Source organism: Taeniopygia guttata, chromosome 5, assembly GCF_048771995.1.
Source record: "Taeniopygia guttata chromosome 5, bTaeGut7.mat, whole genome shotgun sequence".
Lineage (NCBI taxonomy): Eukaryota > Metazoa > Chordata > Aves > Passeriformes > Estrildidae > Taeniopygia > Taeniopygia guttata.
In genome coordinates this window covers 32,777,836-32,797,480 of record NC_133030.1, presented here as the reverse complement: position 1 = coordinate 32,797,480, position 19,645 = coordinate 32,777,836, and the positions used below count along the sequence as shown (strand labels likewise).

The 19,645-nt window shown below is 36.0% G+C and overlaps 1 protein-coding gene across 29 annotated transcripts in view; it reads left to right on the top strand.

Moving 5' to 3' along the window:
• Positions 1-19,645, top strand: part of GPHN (gephyrin) — a 269,956-nt gene that overhangs the window by 77,171 nt on the left and 173,140 nt on the right. For 26 of the 29 annotated variants that reach the window (XM_030275515.4, XM_032748478.3, XM_030275514.4 and 23 more), the window contains exon 2: positions 5,567-5,645. In XM_030275515.4, coding sequence (XP_030131375.2) covers positions 5,567-5,645 — 79 coding nt within the window. Of the gene's footprint in view, positions 1-5,565; positions 5,700-19,645 lie in introns of those variants that run through there. The other 3 variants (XM_041716395.2, XM_072930112.1, XM_072930115.1) reach the window with 2 other exon arrangements.

Sequence of the window (19,645 nt, the reverse complement as noted above, 5' to 3'; positions counted from 1 at the left end):
CTTGTTGTTCCAGTACCTTAGCACCTTTTTTATATCCTTTTCAATCTGTGAGGATACCATTCTAGATTAATATGGTGATAGCAAATGGCATTTAGATCACAAGTTCCTAGGAAATCAGCCTGCCTTATTTCTGATACTCACAGATAACTTATTTTCTTGTCAATTACAAGCATTTTCAGTTTGCATGGAGACTCGTAGTTCTTATTCTGCAAATACATCAGATTTGTGTGCAGATATGCAAATAGTATAAGTGCTGCTCTTAAAATTAATTTGCTGTCTTCTTTGATAGATCTGGAGAAGGTGCTACAAAATTTCTGTAATGTGCCATCTGTTTTATGTATGTTTTCTGGTTGTCATGCACTCACTTGAAAAATGTGTCAGTAGCAGAGAAAAAAGGCAGCATTATTTACCCGTGGTGTTACTGGCTGTGGGACCCATAAAATACCTTAAAATAATTTTAAAAGAATCAATCTTCTGTTGCTTTCTCCTTCCGTTGCCTTCTGTAAAATATGCCTTATAGGACATATATAGAACATGTGTAGGACAGGAATTCTGTGTTTGCAGAACAGGCTTTTAAAGAGAGATGTTTTGAGGTCTGAGAAAAAATTCGGTTACCTTGCTATATCATGAACCCTAAGACTCTAAGCCTCCCTAGCAGAGTTTATTTCTTGAAGTCAAAAATATTTGTAATAGGTAAAGAAGTTGCTTGCTGCCTTGTGTATAAGGCTGGGGCCATAAAAGCGAAATACTTCAATCCTGAAACATTTACATGCAGTACATGGAACAGAACCACCTGAACCTGGAACGAGTCTCCTGAATAATGCTTGTTGCAGGCGAAACCAGACTGGACTACAACACTGTGCTAGACCAGTACTTTTTAGAACATCCCAAGTGCAATAAATATTATTCTATGAATCTGTTATAAAGCCTAAATACATAAATGAGCCTGTAAAAAGAGGGGTAAGGTAAAATCTTGTCAAAAATGCAATGGTAGATGAAGAGGTCCTAAGAAAAAGAACTGAACTTAGGAGATATTATCTCTAAAAGACAAATAAGAAACTGATATTTCAGTCCATACTGTTCAAAGTTGTAGTCCATGTATTTTCAAACTAATAGTGCACCAGTGACTGTCCTTATGGGTGTAGTGTTTTTGTTGTCAAGATGATTTTTATCAACAGGCAGTCACATCTGATCTGAAAATAGTTCTGAATTCTGGGAACCTAGAGGAGAATCTGAAAGGTAGTTTTCTGGAATCACATATTTAGATATGGGGGAAGTAAACTTAATTGTTAATTTTCTTTACTAAACTATAGATATTTGATCATTTTTTGAGTGATTATTGCATTTTTTTAACTAATATAAATATGAAAATCACTATTATCAGCTGTAGATTTGGAAGTGATTTGATTTAAAGAGGGCTCTTCTTTACTGAGAGTACTTTCTGTGAGATGAGAGAGATTAAGTGATATTTTTAAAGAACTACATGGTTTTCAAATTGTAGAACATTTTAAAAATAAAATAAGGATACATTTTGTAATAGATTATGACCTGCCACTACTTGAAGAAAATATTAGTTTGCCTTCAGAATTACAGAACTTCTTATTTTGGAAGTCAGCAGGCTAATAATCTGTTTCTCTTCAGTGTTGTCTCATTTAAAAGCCTGCTAAAGAGAGCAATGGGGAAAAAAAATCACATGGACAAATTTAGAAGTTCACAAATGCCAAGTGGGAAGGCTTCACAACTGTTGTAAATTGGATGTTTGCACATTAGAGTGTGAATGCTGATTTTAAGCTTTCTGTCGGGAATTTTGTATGCTGTGTAATTGGCAGGTGAGAGCTGTATTCCCTTATTAGCTTCCCACCTCTGTTACTTCCTAGGCACAAGACTAGACAGGGGTGAGAAACAGAACATCAGTAATAGAAACCAGGAGCTGGAAGTAGGATGAATGTTGGGAAAATTGGAGCTGTTGCTAAGTCCTGTTTGCTTTGCTACATGTAACAGCTCACTTGGAAGTCAAACTGTTCAATGCATGTTTAGGGATTTTGCTTGACTGTGATGTTTTTGGGACTATGTGTTTTGTTCAGTTGATGCCTGTGATATTTGTGCCAAAATTTAGTGTATTAAGAACATTTCTGGCACCTTACAGACTGGCATTGTATGTGCAATATTCCATGGAGCAAATGTACTTTAGGGTATTGTTTTTGTAGTCATTTGCCATGTCTCTAAGAAAGTACCTGTGGGGGGTGTACTGCAGACCAGAGGCTCAGACACTTGATGTGTATGTAGAGAAGAACAGCTAACAGTTCTGTATCTCTCCAGAAACCATCTGCTCAACAATGCTTATAGCTTTTATAAAGTTTCAGAGGGTTAAAAAGGAAAAATTAATTTTGGAACAAGACAATAAAACCCTGAATGGGGATTGTGTTCATATAGATGTCTTATGCAAAAGTATCCCTTGGTTATGCTTCAAGGAGAAGTTAGGCATGGCCTGTGTCTGTGATGTGAAGTTTTTGTCTACGTTTTCTTTCCTCAAACCTTAAAGCACCATTGGTCACCCTGATATTTCTGCCATGCCATCAGTTTCACTCTCCTCTTTAAATAGCTTGCATTTCAGTTATGGTATATGTTACTTTTTAAGTATGTGCAGTGTTGATTTAAAGTTTTCTAAGCTGTGAAAAATAGACTACCTGCTCTGCTTGATTGCTTCCATCTTGCCTTTATTGCTGAACATTTATTTTACTTATTTATGGTAAGAGTTCGCAAGGATGTGAAAGGGCAGGGCTGTGCTTGTATGCAGACCAAGTGCCTATTCCAGTGAATTATTTCCACTCACTAGAAACTCTCCTGTTGCTATCCATACTAGTCATTTTATTGACAATTATAGTCAAGTGTTAGTATTAACTAAGCTATTGGAATTCCTGATTGTTAAAACCAGGTTTGGAATTTTTTACATTTATCTGTAGCATCTGTGTTTTTTAAATCCAGCTAGAACAGTACCCTAAGAAGAGATTTGCTTACCAATTTGCAGCTTAACATTGTTCTAACTCTGCTGCAATCAAAGAAGAAAACAGAGGAGATAAGGTTTATACATTTTTCCAAGTTTGTAGATATTTGATGTTGAGATAGTCTTTTTAGGAAATGGTTGTATTGCCAAGGTCTGCTCAGTAGAGGGAAGGTTTGCAATTTTAAAATTCATTCATGAAAAGAGTGTTATAATATTGGATTTATGTTAAGACAAGTTAAGCAAAGGCTGTCTCTGACAAATCTAGGCATTCATTTTAAGCATTTTTTTGAAACACATTTTGTGTTTTAAATCATGAGTTACAAATAATGGTCAGTTTTACTGATAAGTTAATGATATATTGTTTTTTAAAGGGGAAATGAAAAAATGACTTTTGAGATAAAGACACTAGTTTCCTCAATTATCACTGTGACTGCTTTCCATGAGGAGATAGGAGGAGAAATACAGCATGTTTAGATTAAATATTTAATGCTTAAAAAATATTTGAATTGTCAGTAGTGAAAAAACAGCGTTGAGCACAATTTTCATTCATGGTGTTTTGTGTTAGCATAGGAGATATGTTGATACACTGGCAGTGTAGAATTTATGACAGGACTGTAGGTAAAATGTTCTGTTTGCTGTTTTGCTGCCAAACTTGACAAGAAGCAAACATAAACTATCAAATATCAATGTAGGTGGGAATTTTTTCTCCCATAAAATCTAACATGTAGTTGTTTGTGGATCTGCTGATCTTGGAATTGCTCCTTTAACTAAAGAGTTAAGAGATCCACTCAAGGGTTCAGTGTAATAGGTGGGATGGAAATGAAAAATTCCAGAAGGCTCCAGCTGCTCACTCAGAGCTTCCCAGGCAGTGGGGCAAGTGCTTGTGAGCTCAGTACAGGTAGCTTGCAGTTTGTTATACAGGCAGTGGTTCAGTTGTCATGGGAGGAACAAGCTGAGAGTCCAGGCTTAGTTTGCACAGGTAGTTGTTGTTCAAAATGAAGCTGAGACAAGTACCTCAAAGACAGGAGACTCCTTGTGAAAGACTAAGGGCTTTCAGGGATTGTGTGCTGCAGGCAATTGTGAGGTACTGTTTTCAGAGACAGTGGGAGAGAGAAGCTTAGGATAGCCTTTGGTATTAGTGTTGAGGTGAATGTTTTCAGCACTTGACAAGTACCTCTCTCACAGTCATAAACTGTCAGGCTTTCTGTGAGGGCCAGTGCTACTACCTGTTTCATCAGCTGCACCACCCTCTTCTTCTGGATGCTTTCCTCCAATACTTGTCCTTCGCAGCAGACTTAACAGGTTTCACACTTGTGAGATGCATTGCCAATGAGAGGTACTAGTAGAAACATTTTGCAGTTTTGTAGTATGTTAGGTAGGTCTGTCACTGTACGTGTTGTAATCTGTGAAAACAATGTATTTTGGGAATGATTTGCATTTTCTTGGTGCTGGTGATGGACATGTATACTTAGAGATGTAAATTAAATAAGGAATTTGCATTTACAGAGAAAGAAGTCGGAACACTTGCTTTTGCAGTGATTTAAACACATCCCTGTTCATCAAATGTAAGGCTGTATTCTGTGCTGGAAGATGTGCAATAATGCATTTCTTCATGAACTTTGTCTCACAGATTACCTTGCCCATTAAGGGAAATTGATCTTTACACTGATTTTCCATATGACAACCTGTGTGTCCTTCAGAAAGTTTGCTGTAGTCTGAAATAACTAATTCCTTTAAACTGATACTGTGTTATTCTAAAAGTATTTGTACCACTCCTCTTTTTCCACCTATTAAACTGACTGTGGTGTTATTTAAGAGAAATTAGATGGCTTTTAGGATTGGAGTACATGTGCTGAGAGACTTAGCCTAGAGAACCAATTTGGAGTTTGAGATTTAGGTATCTTCTAATTTTTTTTCTTTTAATTAGTGAAGAAAATGAAAGCACACTAGTTAGTGTGCTTAATACTCTTTAAAATTTCTGTGACATTTACTGTAATTTCAGTTATTACAGTAACTAGCTGCTTTACATGCATTTTATAAGTTATTTATAAGTTAATTGAATAAATTTTTGCTCTTAATTACTTGTTTTGGTTATTGCTCATATTAACCATTTTTGCTAACTCATGAATAGCTATGAGCTTAAATACTTAACAGCTCTCAATGTTTCTGATTAAGTATATTGAAGATTATTATTATATTATTATCATTATTAAAGACTCTCCTGTTAAATGTATGGATAAGTGTATACCTGTGAATTGATGTGTTAGAGATTTCCTGTGGCTTCAGGTGGACAAGTAGTGAGGACACCACCTGAAATTTGTGCAGTTTATTTCTGCATAAGTTGATACAGTGTTTCACACTTTCCATTGAGCTGACTTATCATTGAATTAGGTGGCACCTCAATGAAAATCAGACTTTATATATGATTGCTCAAATTCCACCCAACACCAAAAAGCATTTTTAGTTAATCAAATGATCTGTGTTCCGTTCTTAAACTTTTCCCCTATTTTATTTTGTTTGTTTTATTTTGTTTTGTTTTAATTTTATTTCTATTTTTTTTAGTGAGTGACAGTTGCTTCAGGAACCTTGCCGAGGATCGTAGTGGGATAAACCTTAAAGATCTGGTCCAAGACCCTTCTTTGTGAGTATCTGGCTCTTATTGCTAAGCAAAGAAAAGCTTCTTCCTGATATCCTTGTGAGTAGTTTTGTAATTATATAAAGAAGTAGTATGATGAAGTACACATAATGCCTTAGTGGTTTATGCTTGTCAACTTGTTAGTCTTTAATACAAGCAAGTATTATTAAAAACACCTTATTTTTAATATAATTCTGAAGTAACATCCAGAGAGCACATACAGTAAAGGGTTTAAGAGTCATCAGAGGGTAACAGATTGTGCATGCTAGTATTTCTATAGAGGAATTGTATGCACATTGTTGCCCCCCTTTTTTTAAGGCGGAATTGCATATAAATTAGAATATTACTGGATAATTGTTATTGTCAATTACTTTAATCTAGAATCTGTTTTCTTTGTATCTGATTTTACACAGCTGATATGTGTTTCTTCCTCTACTACCTTTTTCAACTTAAGTATATTAGTACATCATTTAAATTTTGCTTCATCACAAGACTGCTTGGTCTTTATCTCAGTATTGTATCTTTCTCTAAAATCAAATTCAATTTCATGAGCTTTGAGCTGGACTTGAAATTGTATCAGACCTTCTTGGTCATTCAGTTTTTTGTTTGTGGTTTTCTTTTGTTCATGGGGTTTTTCTTCTCATCTGTTAACTTTGGTACTAGCTGAAAATGTTCTTGCTAGTGTGTGAGTGTGACAGAAAAATAAAAAAATTTGCATCTTTTTAACATGAATGACAGTGCATTCCACAGTGAGCTCTAATGTGCTGGTCCTTACTGCTGAAAGAGCAGATTTTTCAGTATTGATTGAGAAATAGTAAAAAATAAGGTGCATTTGGCATCTTATTTTAGTTACAGGGATTTATAGTAATTGTGTAGATGCAGAATTTATTTTGTCATGTTGCTAGAGGTAAATGACATAAATGCACATGTACATGTATCCTTGGGCGATTTTGATAATAGTGTATGTGATGATTTATACATTTGAAATAGAGGTACAAGAGGCAAGTATAATTGTTGCTTGATATGTAAAGAGTGAATGTAATAGATAAATTTTTAATAGTTACTGTTTAAGTGTTGAAGTCAAAGTTATTTTAAAGGTCCTAATTTTCAAAATTTTTCTGTTGAGTGGTATCTTTTGAGTATTTTGGTTGGTTGGCTTTGATTCTTCATTTGTTTGCTTTAGAATTTTATGTGGGTTTTGCAGCTGCAGGTAGGCTTTTGTGTTACATATAATTTTGGGCTTGCACCTTTTGAGTTTACTCTCAGAAAGTTGAAATGCCTTTGTTGTAGAAAACTATTTTCTATATTTTTTACCAGAAGTGATGGAATCTTTTCATTTTCTACATTGACCATAACTCACATGAAGAATATTGTAGTAAATTGTTGTAATGTTTAAAAGAAATTAAATAGATTTCTATTTCTTATGGCACAAGAAGCACAAGTGACAGCAATGTAGCCATTTTTGTCGCTTTGAAAGACTGAATAAAGTCTCAGTACGTGTTAGATTTCAAGGGCTGCTTATGATACTTTGCTATATGACAGATTACAGTGCAAGAAAAGTGTCCTGTTTCTGCTGAATGATAGGAATATATAGACTTGGGTTTGTCTTTCCAAATCTATATTCTTGCTGTTTTATGACTGAGCACCTATTAAGAGTTCTTGCAAAATGTGTAATGGTGTGAGAGAATCTCCAAAATGAAGAAACCATCTAAGGCAATATTGTTCAATGCAGCCTTCTGTAGGTGACTTTTAAGGTTCTATGGGATCTGAATTCTTTGTTATGCAAAGGACAGTATTGGGATGAAGCATGGCAGTGCCAGACAAAGAGATGCTTTAATCTTTTTTTGAAATAAAGAATAAAGTTTAATTAAAATCTTATGCCTATTTGGCTATGATTGATGCCTGTAATAATACCTGGAATTGTAAAATAGCATTTGCTTAATCCTCTTACCCATTTAATGTTTACACTTTAGAATTTCTTTAGTGCTCATTTGTGCTGACTGTAGATGCACTGCCTCTTTTCTTGATAATCTCAAATGCAAACATTAGATTTGCATAAAAAATTCTTATTCTTTCTCTGCAAATGGCTGTGTCCCTCTTAGTTTGCCACTCTTGTCTCTGCAGCAGACAACTTCTCTTTTGTTATTGCAGAGGGCCTTTTTTTTTGGACAGCTGAAAGTGTGTCTTTACCTTGAAATGAAACTCTGTAAAATAGACAGCATTGTTGGTTTTTTTCATTAATGTTTAATTTATATCAAATATGCCTAATTGTCAGAGTAGCCTTTTTTCCCCGTGTGATTTCCCAGCTGGAGCAGGACTGTAAATGTAATCTGCTTTCAGTTCTCTCAGCAGTGCTAATAAAAGCTCTGCTGCTCAAATCAATAGTTTGGTCACCTATACTTGTATGTGATTAACTCACAATTTACTGTGTCAATAAAAATGAAAATTCTGCTAAAGGAAAAAAACCCAAATACTAATCATATCAAATAAACCTGAAGTGAGGAGTTATAGATTGTGGGAGAAGGAAGCATGCAACAACTTTAAAATTAAATTTCATTTAGTGATTAATTAGATAAAAACTTAGTTTCTGCAAAAAGTTGATCATAGTTCAACTGTAAAGGTGGTTTGCAGTTTTTTATTCATTGCAGATAATCATAGAATAGTTTGGGTTGAAAAGGTCCTTTAAAGGTCACCTCCTACAGTGAGCAGGGATGTCTTTAGCTAGATTGGGTTCCCTGGAGCTATATAGTGTGCTGTTTTGGACAGAGACAGACACACTCAGAGATCCAGAGGTGTGTAGAAGAAAAGAAAGAGGAGAAGACAGAAAATGCATATCAGGTTAATTAATTGAGGAAACAGTGTCAAAAGAGGAAGTATGAGTGTTCTACAGTACATAAAATATTATTAAAAGGTTTGTTCTGTTTGCCTGGTGAGAAAGAATTAGTTCAGTTTATAGTAGACAACATTGACTGGATAGTTTGAAAAAATTCTAAATATCATTTGGTGAAGAAACTAGAATTTATAGCTAAGAATGTCAGGGAGAGTTCTGCAGATTATAATCCTACATATTTGATCCAGTGGAAGTGTAGAGAGCTGGAAGGGCAAACTTATTTTTTTTTTCCCCTCCCTTTTATCTTTTCCCTTTTCTTCTATGAAAATGTATGCATTCTGGTTTGTCTTCTGTGTAATTAATATGACCAAAAACCAGATGGAACTTAATTTGGTTTCTATAAAAGTAACTTAATGTGGCTATGAATATTCAAATCCCGTGATTTGGTTTAGATGAAGCCCTGCCTACCATTCCAGTAACTCATAACGGATATTTAAAATGTTTCATTCTACAGAGGAGATTATTCTCCATGAGTTGACAATAGGTATTTTCCCATTCATTGTCCTAAACAGCAGAGCTGCAGAGAATAGGTGCAACTGGGCTGCTGATTCTTAGATGGTGGTTCAGACTTTATTCAGCTGAAGAAAAAGGCAGTGACACAGTTTAAGGTGCTAGCAAAGTCCTGCTTTTGTGGGGAGATCTTTGAGGCTCTCTAGCAAGGCAAAAGGCTGGTGCTCAAGGAAAGTTAAACATATTGATCAGTTCATTTGACCCCTTGCTTGTGAGCAGGCTGAATCGTCTGCATGCCTCTGTCTTCCTGTCCTTTTCCACCCTCAATAGCCAATCTGTGCTCAGGAGAGAAATGGGATAGATCTAATGAAATATGTCTATCACCTGAAACTTTTCCTGAGACTTTTACTACTGCTTTTTTTTTTTTTTTCTCACTAGAAGTTACTTAAATAGACCTGAAGTGTGAACCATCCAATCATTAGACTGCTTGGTATATAGGTCCACCTACTTCAAGCAGAAGTTCTATGTATAGAGATTCTGAAGTTTTAGTTCTTAGTGTCCTTTCAGCTCTAGCCTGTATGTAGACATAAATGTCATAAAATACTTGTCTAAACAGAAAATATGATCCTTCTCATCTTTCTGTGCAATTCAGTAGCTGCAGCTGCAGATAATTACTGATGTATTTGTTTTGGAAACATCTTCAGAGCTTCTTTGAGATGAACAATGTCCAAGAGATTCTGAATAACTTCTTTCTAGGCAAAATCACATCACATCTAAACTGTGTTTCTTGTCTCCTTCAGACCGATTACGAGAGTGGATAAATATAAAATGTAAAAACAGGTAACTTTTGACAGGAAATTAGAACTTGTTTTAATGAGTGTGTACTACAGAGAAGGAAATGTTATTTACCCCAAGTAATTGCATTAGAAAGACATGCAAAATGGTAATAGACCTATTAGTAAGAAACTTGTGGATTAATTCTGAGTTCCATTTTTCTATGATGAGAGATTTCTATCTCACAGAAGTCATCTTTATCCCTTATTGTATTTTGCAGCCTTAGAAGGAGGAGCTATAATTCTTCTTGGAAGAAGTTGTGAGGTCCTTACTATTTGTTACTTAAGGACTGAAGACGGTAAAGGAATTTTTGAGGAGTTCTATTTTTTTTTAAATCTTACTAGTTACATAAGATATACTGTAGGATGAAACAAATACCTGGATGGATGAGGGAGCAGCAGTGGATATTGTCTGCTTTGAGTTCAGCAAGGCTTTTGGCACTGTCTCTCACAGCATCCTCATAGGCAATTTCCTCAGGAACATGGGCTGGATGAGTGGACATTGAGGTGAATTGAGAACTGCCTGAATGGCAGATCCCAGAGGGTTATAATCAGTGGCACAGGGTCTAGGTGAAGGCTATCACTGGTGGTGTCTTCTAAGGGTCAGTGCTGGGCCCATAATTATTTACCTTAATTCATTGAATTCTTGGATGAAGGGCAGATCCCTCCTCATCAGGGTCACTGATGACACAAAGCTGGGAGCAGTGCCTGATACCCCAGAGGCTGTGCAGCCCTTCAGAAGGACCTCAGCAGGCTGCAGAGATGGGCAGGGAAGAACTGCCTGAGATTCAGCAAAGGCAAGTGCAGGGTCCTGCACCTGGGCAGGAATAACCCCATGGCCCAGCCCAGACTGAGGGCTGAGCTGCTGGGAAGCAGCTCTGTGGAGAAGGGTCTGGAGTCCTGGTGGACACCAAACTGTCCCTGAGCCAGCAGTGTGTCCTTGTGCCAGGAGAGCCCATGGGATCCTGAGCTGCATTAGGAAGAGCATGGCCAGCAGGGCAGGGGAGGGGATCCTGCCCCTCTGCTCAGCCCTGGTGAGCCTCACCTGCAGTGCTGTGTTGAATTCTGTATTCAGTCCCATGCAATGTACTCTTAAGATGACCCACTGTGGCCTCTTCCAGCCTTAACGATTCTGTGACTGAAGACTTGATAAATGCACTGTTAAGTCTGTGGATGTAAAACTTCAGTTTCCATCTTGACATGGAGGAATCTGTCTAGCACTTTCTGGGGAAAACTGGAAGTATTGTAACTTATCCTTTCTGTGTTTTGGTTTTCATTTGAAAGCCAGTGTCATATTCTGTCTTGCTGAAGATTACAAATTCAGTGTTATGAGGATACCAATTCACACCCTCTCCCATTTGTGCAGCCTTTCTGGTTTTTCAGTGCCTCTTACAATATGTGAATGTCATGCCTCTTTCTTTTATTTAACTACTGGTCTCAGTAATGCTATATAGAAAGGAAACATTTATTCTGTAATTTTATCCACAGTTACTTTGTTGTGCAGCAACCTTTTAGTGGGCCTTCATGCTCAGTTGTTTGTCCATTAGTTGACTGTATTAGCATGTTTTCCCTAATATGCTAACAAAAATACTTCTCTGCTTCTCTTGCCTCCTGAGCTCATCTATAAGCGTGGAGTGATTTTTTCAGGTTATCTTTATTGGGATGGCTGGAAAGCTGTCTGTGGTAGCCCAGGCTATTATGCAGAAAAGCAATGCTGGGCATTACAGAAATGCTGCCTATTATAGGCATTGAATCTAGTGAAAAAATTGTACTTGACAAACTTCCAAAGATCTGAGACCTGCATAAAGGAATTCATGAGGATGACTCTAATTTAATAAGTACTTCTTAAAAGTTGATGTACATAAAATTGGCTTTATGCTATGCTTATGGTTTCTCATTGATCTGGGAGATTGAGACAAACCTTTATCTGCTTTAACTGCAAGCAGCTTTCATGTGCCTTAAAAAATTGTATTTGCCTTTCCATCAAGATAATTAAAACATGCTTAAGACCTTGAGTGGCCAGGGTTTCTTCTCCAGCCAGTTTTCCCGCTTGGCTTCTCCATAGTCTAACCAGCTTCCATCAAATGTATCAGAGGATGTTCTTGTTCATTTGCCAATTTTTTTTTACCTCCAGTCATATGAACAAGTCCCTAAATGTTTTCTCTGGTTGTTGCACTTCAAGAAAAAGAATTCTCAACCTACGAGATTCCTTGACAGTTTCTAGCAAAAATGGCTAATATTGCATGTGTCCTTTGGCTGTTTAAGCTTAATGACTCATAAACCTATAAGAACAACTTCATCTGTCTGAAGTAAACCCATAGCAGCAGACTGTGCAAAACAGAATATAAGAAAATGTCTTTTTTTGGCACTTAGTAACTTTCAACTCAAATGATTTTTACATCTTGGCCCAAAGCAGTCTCCTTTAACCTCTCTAAAGCTCTGTGTCAGCTTTATCTACCAATAGTAGTTACATTTAGAACAAACATGTCTTCTCTTATCATACAGTTACCAAATTCTTAGAAGGAAATTTCTTCTTCTTGCTCTTGGAATGCCCTGTGGTAGCCTGCAATTAAGAAGTTTATGAGCTAATCAAGAAACTGCATAAGTTGTTCTAAAACTAGAGGCTGTGCAGCTCCAGAGCTATGTCTGGGCTGATAAGTATTGTTGAGGGGAGAGGGTTGGTTGTTTTCATGGCAGCTGCATCTTGGGTGTTCCGTCCCTCTTCAGTTCTAGTACTAGTTTCAGAATTAAGTATTGTACTTCTCTGTGTTGCAGGGATTTGCTGCTTCAAACTTGTTAGCCAAGAACCTGTATCTAAACAAGTTTAGGTATTTTCTCTACTTACAGGATCTGTAAGGATATATCATGTTTGTTGAAATAAGAAACTTCTTCATTAGTCATGGAGATTTACTAGATTATTCATTTTCAGATTTAAGGTTTGTTGTTGTTATTATTAAATGTGCTTTAACTTTCATGTAGGAAAATAAATGAAAATGTTGCAAGACTTTTTAGGGGTTCAAAAGAAAAGCTATGCCCTTCCTACTCTGTTTTGCTCTCTGATGTCTGAAAAGAAATACATCACAATGTTAAAGTATGGAGTATCCCTTTGGTCAACCGTGCTGGCTGTGCTCCCTCCCAGCTCTTTCCTATCCCCAGCCTTACTTGCTGGGGTGGCAGAGCAGGGAGAGAAAAGGTCTTGATGTTTTACAATCACTGTTCAACCACAGTGAAAACATGGGTGTGTTATCAGCACTGTTCAGTCACAAATCCAAAACACAGCAATTCTGGTGCAGCCACCTGCTGTGGAGAAAGACAATTCCATCCCAATCAGAGTTAGGTCACTTTAGAATAATTCTACAGTTGTAATACTTCTTGTAATTAAAAAAAAAGTAAATAGTTTTTGTAGATACTTTTTTCCTTTTGCATTTGGAAGGAATATAAACAAGCTTCCTTTGTGTTTGGGTATATTCAGGACCAGACCAGAATGGCTTTTACAGAAGAAGTAGGAAAACTGAAACTGTACCAAGTACTGTCATAGTCTCAGAATTAAGTACCAGAAGATTTCTTTCTGTAATCATTTGCACTAATAATTAATAAGAATAGACAGGAGTAGAATGTAAAATGTTCATCCGATTGAATATAATGCTATAGCCTGTCATTTGCTTTGGAATATAATGGCATAGCAGCTCAGCTTCCTGGTCAATATTCTATTTTTTAAAACCAAAGTCCAAATTAGTTTTAAAAGCTTAATGTGTAATGATAGGAATTTCCTTGAGGGATTGTGCTGTACACCTCTCTGACATTTTGTCTTCTCGTCCAACCCAAATCCACCACAGCTTTTAGTTGCATTCTGTAGTTTTCTCTTGGTGACCTAATCTTGCCTTAGTTGGTCTTTTAACTTTCTGCTTCTTTTGGAGGGGTCTTTTCATGGCATCTGCTATTTTTGTCAGCTTTCCACTCTCTGAGGATCTATGACTCTCAAAACTCAAACAGCTTCTTCCAGCCTATTTGCCACCTTCAGACTTCATCCAAATCTCAGCTAACCTGACTCTTCACCTGACTTCATTCTTTCAAACTTTAGTTATTTCTATTTATATCCTGTTCTTTTCTGGGTATTTAAAGGGGGTTATCTTCTCATAGTGTCTACACTATGAAAAATATATTTTTTTTTGTATCTACAGGTAGGATATAGTCTAGTGCTGATCTTAGTTTAAACTGCATTTCTTAAGATAATGATATGAAAGGATTCTCTTAATACTTTGTAGTGCAATAAGTGTGTTTCTGTATACTCAGAAAAGAAAATTAAAAAAAAAATACTGTCTAAAAAAATCAAGTACCAAACAGAAGACCTATTTATATGACTATAAACCTCAGATGTGCTTAAATCCTGACTACTTTATTAACTTCTAGTTGGGGTATGGTATGGATGATAAGGTTAAGCAGAGGTTTGGAACAGCTTACACACAAAGAAATTAAATAGAATAGAATTTTTCACTTCAACAAAAAAACAACATATGGTGGAGGTATACAGAATGCATAGCATAAAAAAAAGGCAATTATTCACTGTTTTTCACAGATCAGAAATTGTGACAGGAAAAAAATAGAGCAGCAGGTTTAAAATTAATAAAAGTACGTACTTGTACAAGTGTGGCAGAACTGGCTGTTTCATAATTGATGTAACATCATATGGAAGCCTAGAGTATAAATGATAAATACAAATAAAGGAATTAGGCTAATAGACCAACTGTGGATGTTAAAGCAAATTAATTGAATGCAGCATCTAGGTCAGGAAAGCTCTTGAACTGAAGGCAGCAAGAGGTGATAAGTGTGTACCAGGATACAAATCATGTTCTGTGTCATGTGTTTATTCCCTAAGCATTTGTTTCTTAGCATCAGAACCGTCATACTGACTTGTGTGCACATTTAGACTGAGCTAGTATGGCAAATTTTATATACTTCTTTCAGGAGCAGGACTTTCATACAAAGAGTGGAGCACCCACAAACTTGAAAATGTTTTCATTGTGTGAACAAATACTAGTTTTTCAAAGTAGAGCAGGCTTCGCTGACATGGCTAAACTGAAATTTGGAATTCCCAGAAATGGAGGAACAAAACCATCTCAACATGGCTTTTGGTAATTTACTACATGATAGAAAATTGCTCTCCTCTAATCTCACTATTAAAAATTACTACTAATGGATCTTCTGAACTGCTCTGGAAAGCAATTGTGAGCTGACCTCTGGATGTGATTCTTTGTATAAGAGGCTACTTTTTGTGTAAGCTGTAACTACTTGAAATAATGCCTTATTTAGAGAAGGCCTCTCTGAAATTTGTGTTCCTATTTGCAGCATAGATTAGGTTTGCACACATTGCTGCACATCTTAGGAATGATTCTGACACCGATATACAGAAAATTGTTATGCATAGATCTGTTCATGCTTTTATGCAATATTATTCACTGCACTTCAGTTCTAGATTGCTTTCTTAATTAGAATTGTCCTGCCATAACTTTTCTGGGGCACTCCTATAAAATCACATTTTAGCAGTGTATAACAGAAATCTGTACAAATGGTGGCTTAAGAAGGAAAAGTATAGCTATCCTACAGTAAATCTTGTGGATTTTTGATGTATGCTTTTTTCATTTCACTACAGTTTGAATTTTACCATGGATTCTTCACTTAGTCTTTTTCCCTTTATCCATGCTGCCATATAAACATCACAAGAGTGCAACCAGGACTTAAGTATTTTATGATGAAGATAGCATTGAGCTCAAAACTGACATACTGCCATACTGAAAAATTACCCCAAGTGATTTTCCACAGACTATGTCAAAGAAGCACAGTTATACTCCAGCAGTAAATGCTTCCCTTTATACCCTTACTAATTGTGTTCTTAGCTTTTTGGTCCTTCTTTAACTACAGCATCTCCCTTCTTATCTCCATTTTCTTCCCCTTCCTTATATTCTAATAAGGATAAATTCTTATTCTAATTAAATTCTATTTTTTATTGATTATTTGGTTTCAGATACAAGAATGTATCTTGTCTATATTTGTGGTTGGAAATACAGTGCATCCTTTTGAAATTTGTTATTGGTGTAATTTTCAGATAGATGATTGATTTAGAAAATACGGGTTGCTCTGGAGTGAGTGTCATTTGACTGACATGATTGTAACACCTGTTTTGAAAAGGTACATTCAGGTTCTTTTTTTTTTTTTTACCCCTTTTCATTCAGTATCTTTCTCATTGTCACAAGCATTCTGCATGGTTAATATGCTCTATAGCTTGGTATATTGTGTGGAAATGTTCAGTGCCAAGTGTTCGAAACCAGAATAGGTCATGGAGAAACTATTAAATGTGAGAATGCATGATTGGGACCGCTTCTCCATTTTAACAAAGGATGTAATTATTTCTTACAAGGTGGTGATTTTTAGTCTACTGTGTTCCGTTTTTCAAAAAGGTGCACATAAAGATGCCTTTAATGTATCCTTTCCTGTTTTTGCTAACAAAAAAACCACTGTTCTAACAGAGTCAGGAAAGCCATTCACTACATAGATTGCAAATAATTCAGGAAATACCCTAATATGTAATTTTGTTTTGGTTTTCACATCCAGAAAAAGAGAATAGAGGGCCATGTGGCTGAGTGATTTTTACCACTCTAGTTCTGGGATGGCTGCAGGATTCAGGACTGAGAAGCAGCGTGTGGTACCATGAGCAGCTGTTGTGTCCATTTTGTGCCTGGAGCTCTAGTTGTACCCACACCATTGGCATTTTGATCAGGAAACTCTGTATTGTGACTACTCTGCTGCCTTTGTAATGCTGTGAAAATTAGGGAACAAGATTTGAAAAAGCTTTAATTCAACATATCATAGTAGTTTCATACAGTTTAGAGCCTCATCTTCATTTAAACATGCATAAATTTCAGGAGAAGACCAGAGGCTTCAGGAGTATTAGCCTATTGTATTTCAGGTTTCTTTTGCAAAGTCCAAACCATAAGGAAAAGTTCCAGAAGGCGTTTGAGTTTTAAATATCCTTGAAACATTAAAACTCTTAAGATCAGTTTTCATAGAATAAGCAACAAAATCCAGAAAATGCTTATCCCAAATGGGGTGATGCTTATCCACTCTTCCCCATACGCAGGTGGATCATCTTGGTTTTGTGTGTATGAGTGCAAAATTTGCCTTCCTCCAAGCTACAATACCCTTACCCAAAATCCATCTAAAATGGTTCTCAGAATCTTCACTTTCAAAGCTAAAAGAAGTAGAGTTGCGATAAATTATTTTAATTCTATAAGAATGTTACTATATTCAGACTGTATTTTTAGTACAGTTTAATTTAAAATGCATTTTTTTCAGAATCTTTCAGCATTGAATCCCTTCTAAAAACAGAAGTTGCCAGAAAAAATGCAAAGAAATATAGTTATTTTAGTCTTTTTACTACTTCTCCCTGGTTTAAGAAGGAATGCTGCCTGCCATGAGCCTTAGGCAAATAGCTTTTCAAGGGCAATTCTGCCTATGATGAAGCAACACACTTTACAGACTGATTCTTATTTTTAACAGTATGCTCTGTATTGTTTTTTTAAAAGCTAGCAACCTTAAAAATACATCCTCAAGGAATGAATTTGTGACTGAAAGCTGAGTAAGATTTAAAGATAATCTTTGTGTTCAAATAGGTGGAGTGTTTCTGTGTACTTCATTATTTGCTAATGATTATACAGGCATTAGCAATAGATGAGCTTGTAAAGAGTTGGAGAATTCAAAACAATTTTATATTTTTAATTCTAATATTTTGCATTTATGTGAAAAACTCAGTTTTATATTGGTAAAGTATTTTGGGATGTGTGTTTTTAAAAAGTCAGAATTGAGAAAATGTCTTCCCTTTTTGCTTGTGTTTCAAATGCCTTTGAGAAGTGTCTCTGCTTCAGCCTGTATGGTTGAGCAGAACATTTTGGAGATATATATGTGAAACAAAAATGCCCCCAGATCTAGTAGAAAAAGAGATTATCAACTCAAGGTTTTATTCAGAAATCCCAGTGATAGCAGCGAGTTCTACATTTAGGAAGGTGTTTTCTTCTTTCTTCCTTCAGGAGTTTCTCTTGACCTGCCATCTGCACTCTTAAGCCTTTTAACCTCTAGCTAATTTATTGTATATGCTAAACTAAAGGATTTGCTTTTTTTTTTTTTTACAGTTTATGATGCTTAAGGCCTCTAAGATAAAATTTTCATTGGATTGAGACTCTTTCTTCCTCAGTCATGTGTTTTATCATCTTTGATTTGCTACTATTATTTTCATTGTGTACATGAGGAAATAAACATGAGCAGTATGATGACTGCAGCATGTATGTACACAAGCTATTTTTTATAGTCTGATAGTATTCTTGTCTTACTAACTATAGCCTTTCCAGGAAGGTTTTGTCATAACTTTTGATTTCAGTCACACAGTGTTACCATTATCTAAGCTTTTTATTAGCTTGCCTGCTTGTGTATTTTTCCACAGCTTAATACGCTCACTTACTGTGAAGGGATAGCAATAATCTGTGCAAAGTTAGCAGTACTTAGAAATGCTTTCTTCTTATTATTTCTCTAATGCAGCAATAACTTGTCTTAAAATTTGTTTCAGGGTCATCTTAGCAATCACTTTCCCCAACAAAAAACTGATTTAAGCCTCCATTTTAAACAAGGTCTTAATATCCTTTAACTTCAGACTATTAGAACTGTTCCTGTAGAAAACCTTATGTTATGTGGAAAAACAGCTCTCAAAGAAGAGTTTATTAAATTATTAGAGTTCCTTTATTTATCACAGGAATCTTCATTCTTTAAGTCTTTTCTTTCTGTCAGTCTCTCCCCCAGTTTTCCTCTTTGTTTAAGGCAGTGGTCCATATATACAGAGCCTTCTCAAGACCATGAATTTTGGTGCTACTTTGGCATTTGAAATGATGGTTTCTTTGTACCATTTCTGTTCTTCTGCACAGGACAGGACACTAGCTGAATATTTTTAACAGAAATTAGTTTCCCAGATTATTAGCTACCCTAACAGCGAGCTTTTGTGTTGCCCTGTCCTTGTAATTGTATTCAGTTTACAGAAGGATTATGTTGGAATCATCACTGGAAAAGAAAGAGGCGATAAATGAAACATCAGTAATCATTAATAAGAAATTATTCAGGCTCATTAGGGCAAGTTTTGAAACTTAATGTATTTGGACCAGAACTGTGACTGTAAGTATATCCACAGAGATGTAGGCATCTGTAGTTTCTACAATTACAGTGGTGCAAAGCAATGTGTGTTTCTTAAGACACAGGAATACTGGGTAATGTGAAGGATCAGACCACTGACAGCCTTATGAAAAGGAGGCTTGTACATATTTGACTACTTCGAGAAATTATGTCCCTTCCTTCAGCAAAGTTGGACTTCATGCTGGCTTATTTCCTTTCTATCTCAGCAGAAGCTACTCTTGAGGAGAGACTTTATCAGAAAATGTTTTGACATTCTATTATTCTGGAACAGGAGTGAATGATGAAATAAGACATTCAAATACATCTGCACTATTCAGGTTTTACAGCTGTTTCTGTTGTTGCTTCATTTTAAAGCCCATGGAAGAAAATGTTAACTGAAGTTATTCATCATTAGCCTGTTTTGATCCTGTGTTCAGTTCAGCAGCAGGTCAGCCTCTTTACAGGATAAAATAAGTCATCTTCTGCAGTAGCTAGTTACAGGAGGAAAATCTTAACAATACTGCAGGAAAGTGATGTACTGTATGCTACTCAGCCTTGAGAAAAGGAAAATTAAGATTTGAAGGGTTTTGTGCTGAGCAGAGGCAAGGGACTGGTCTTGGTAAAAT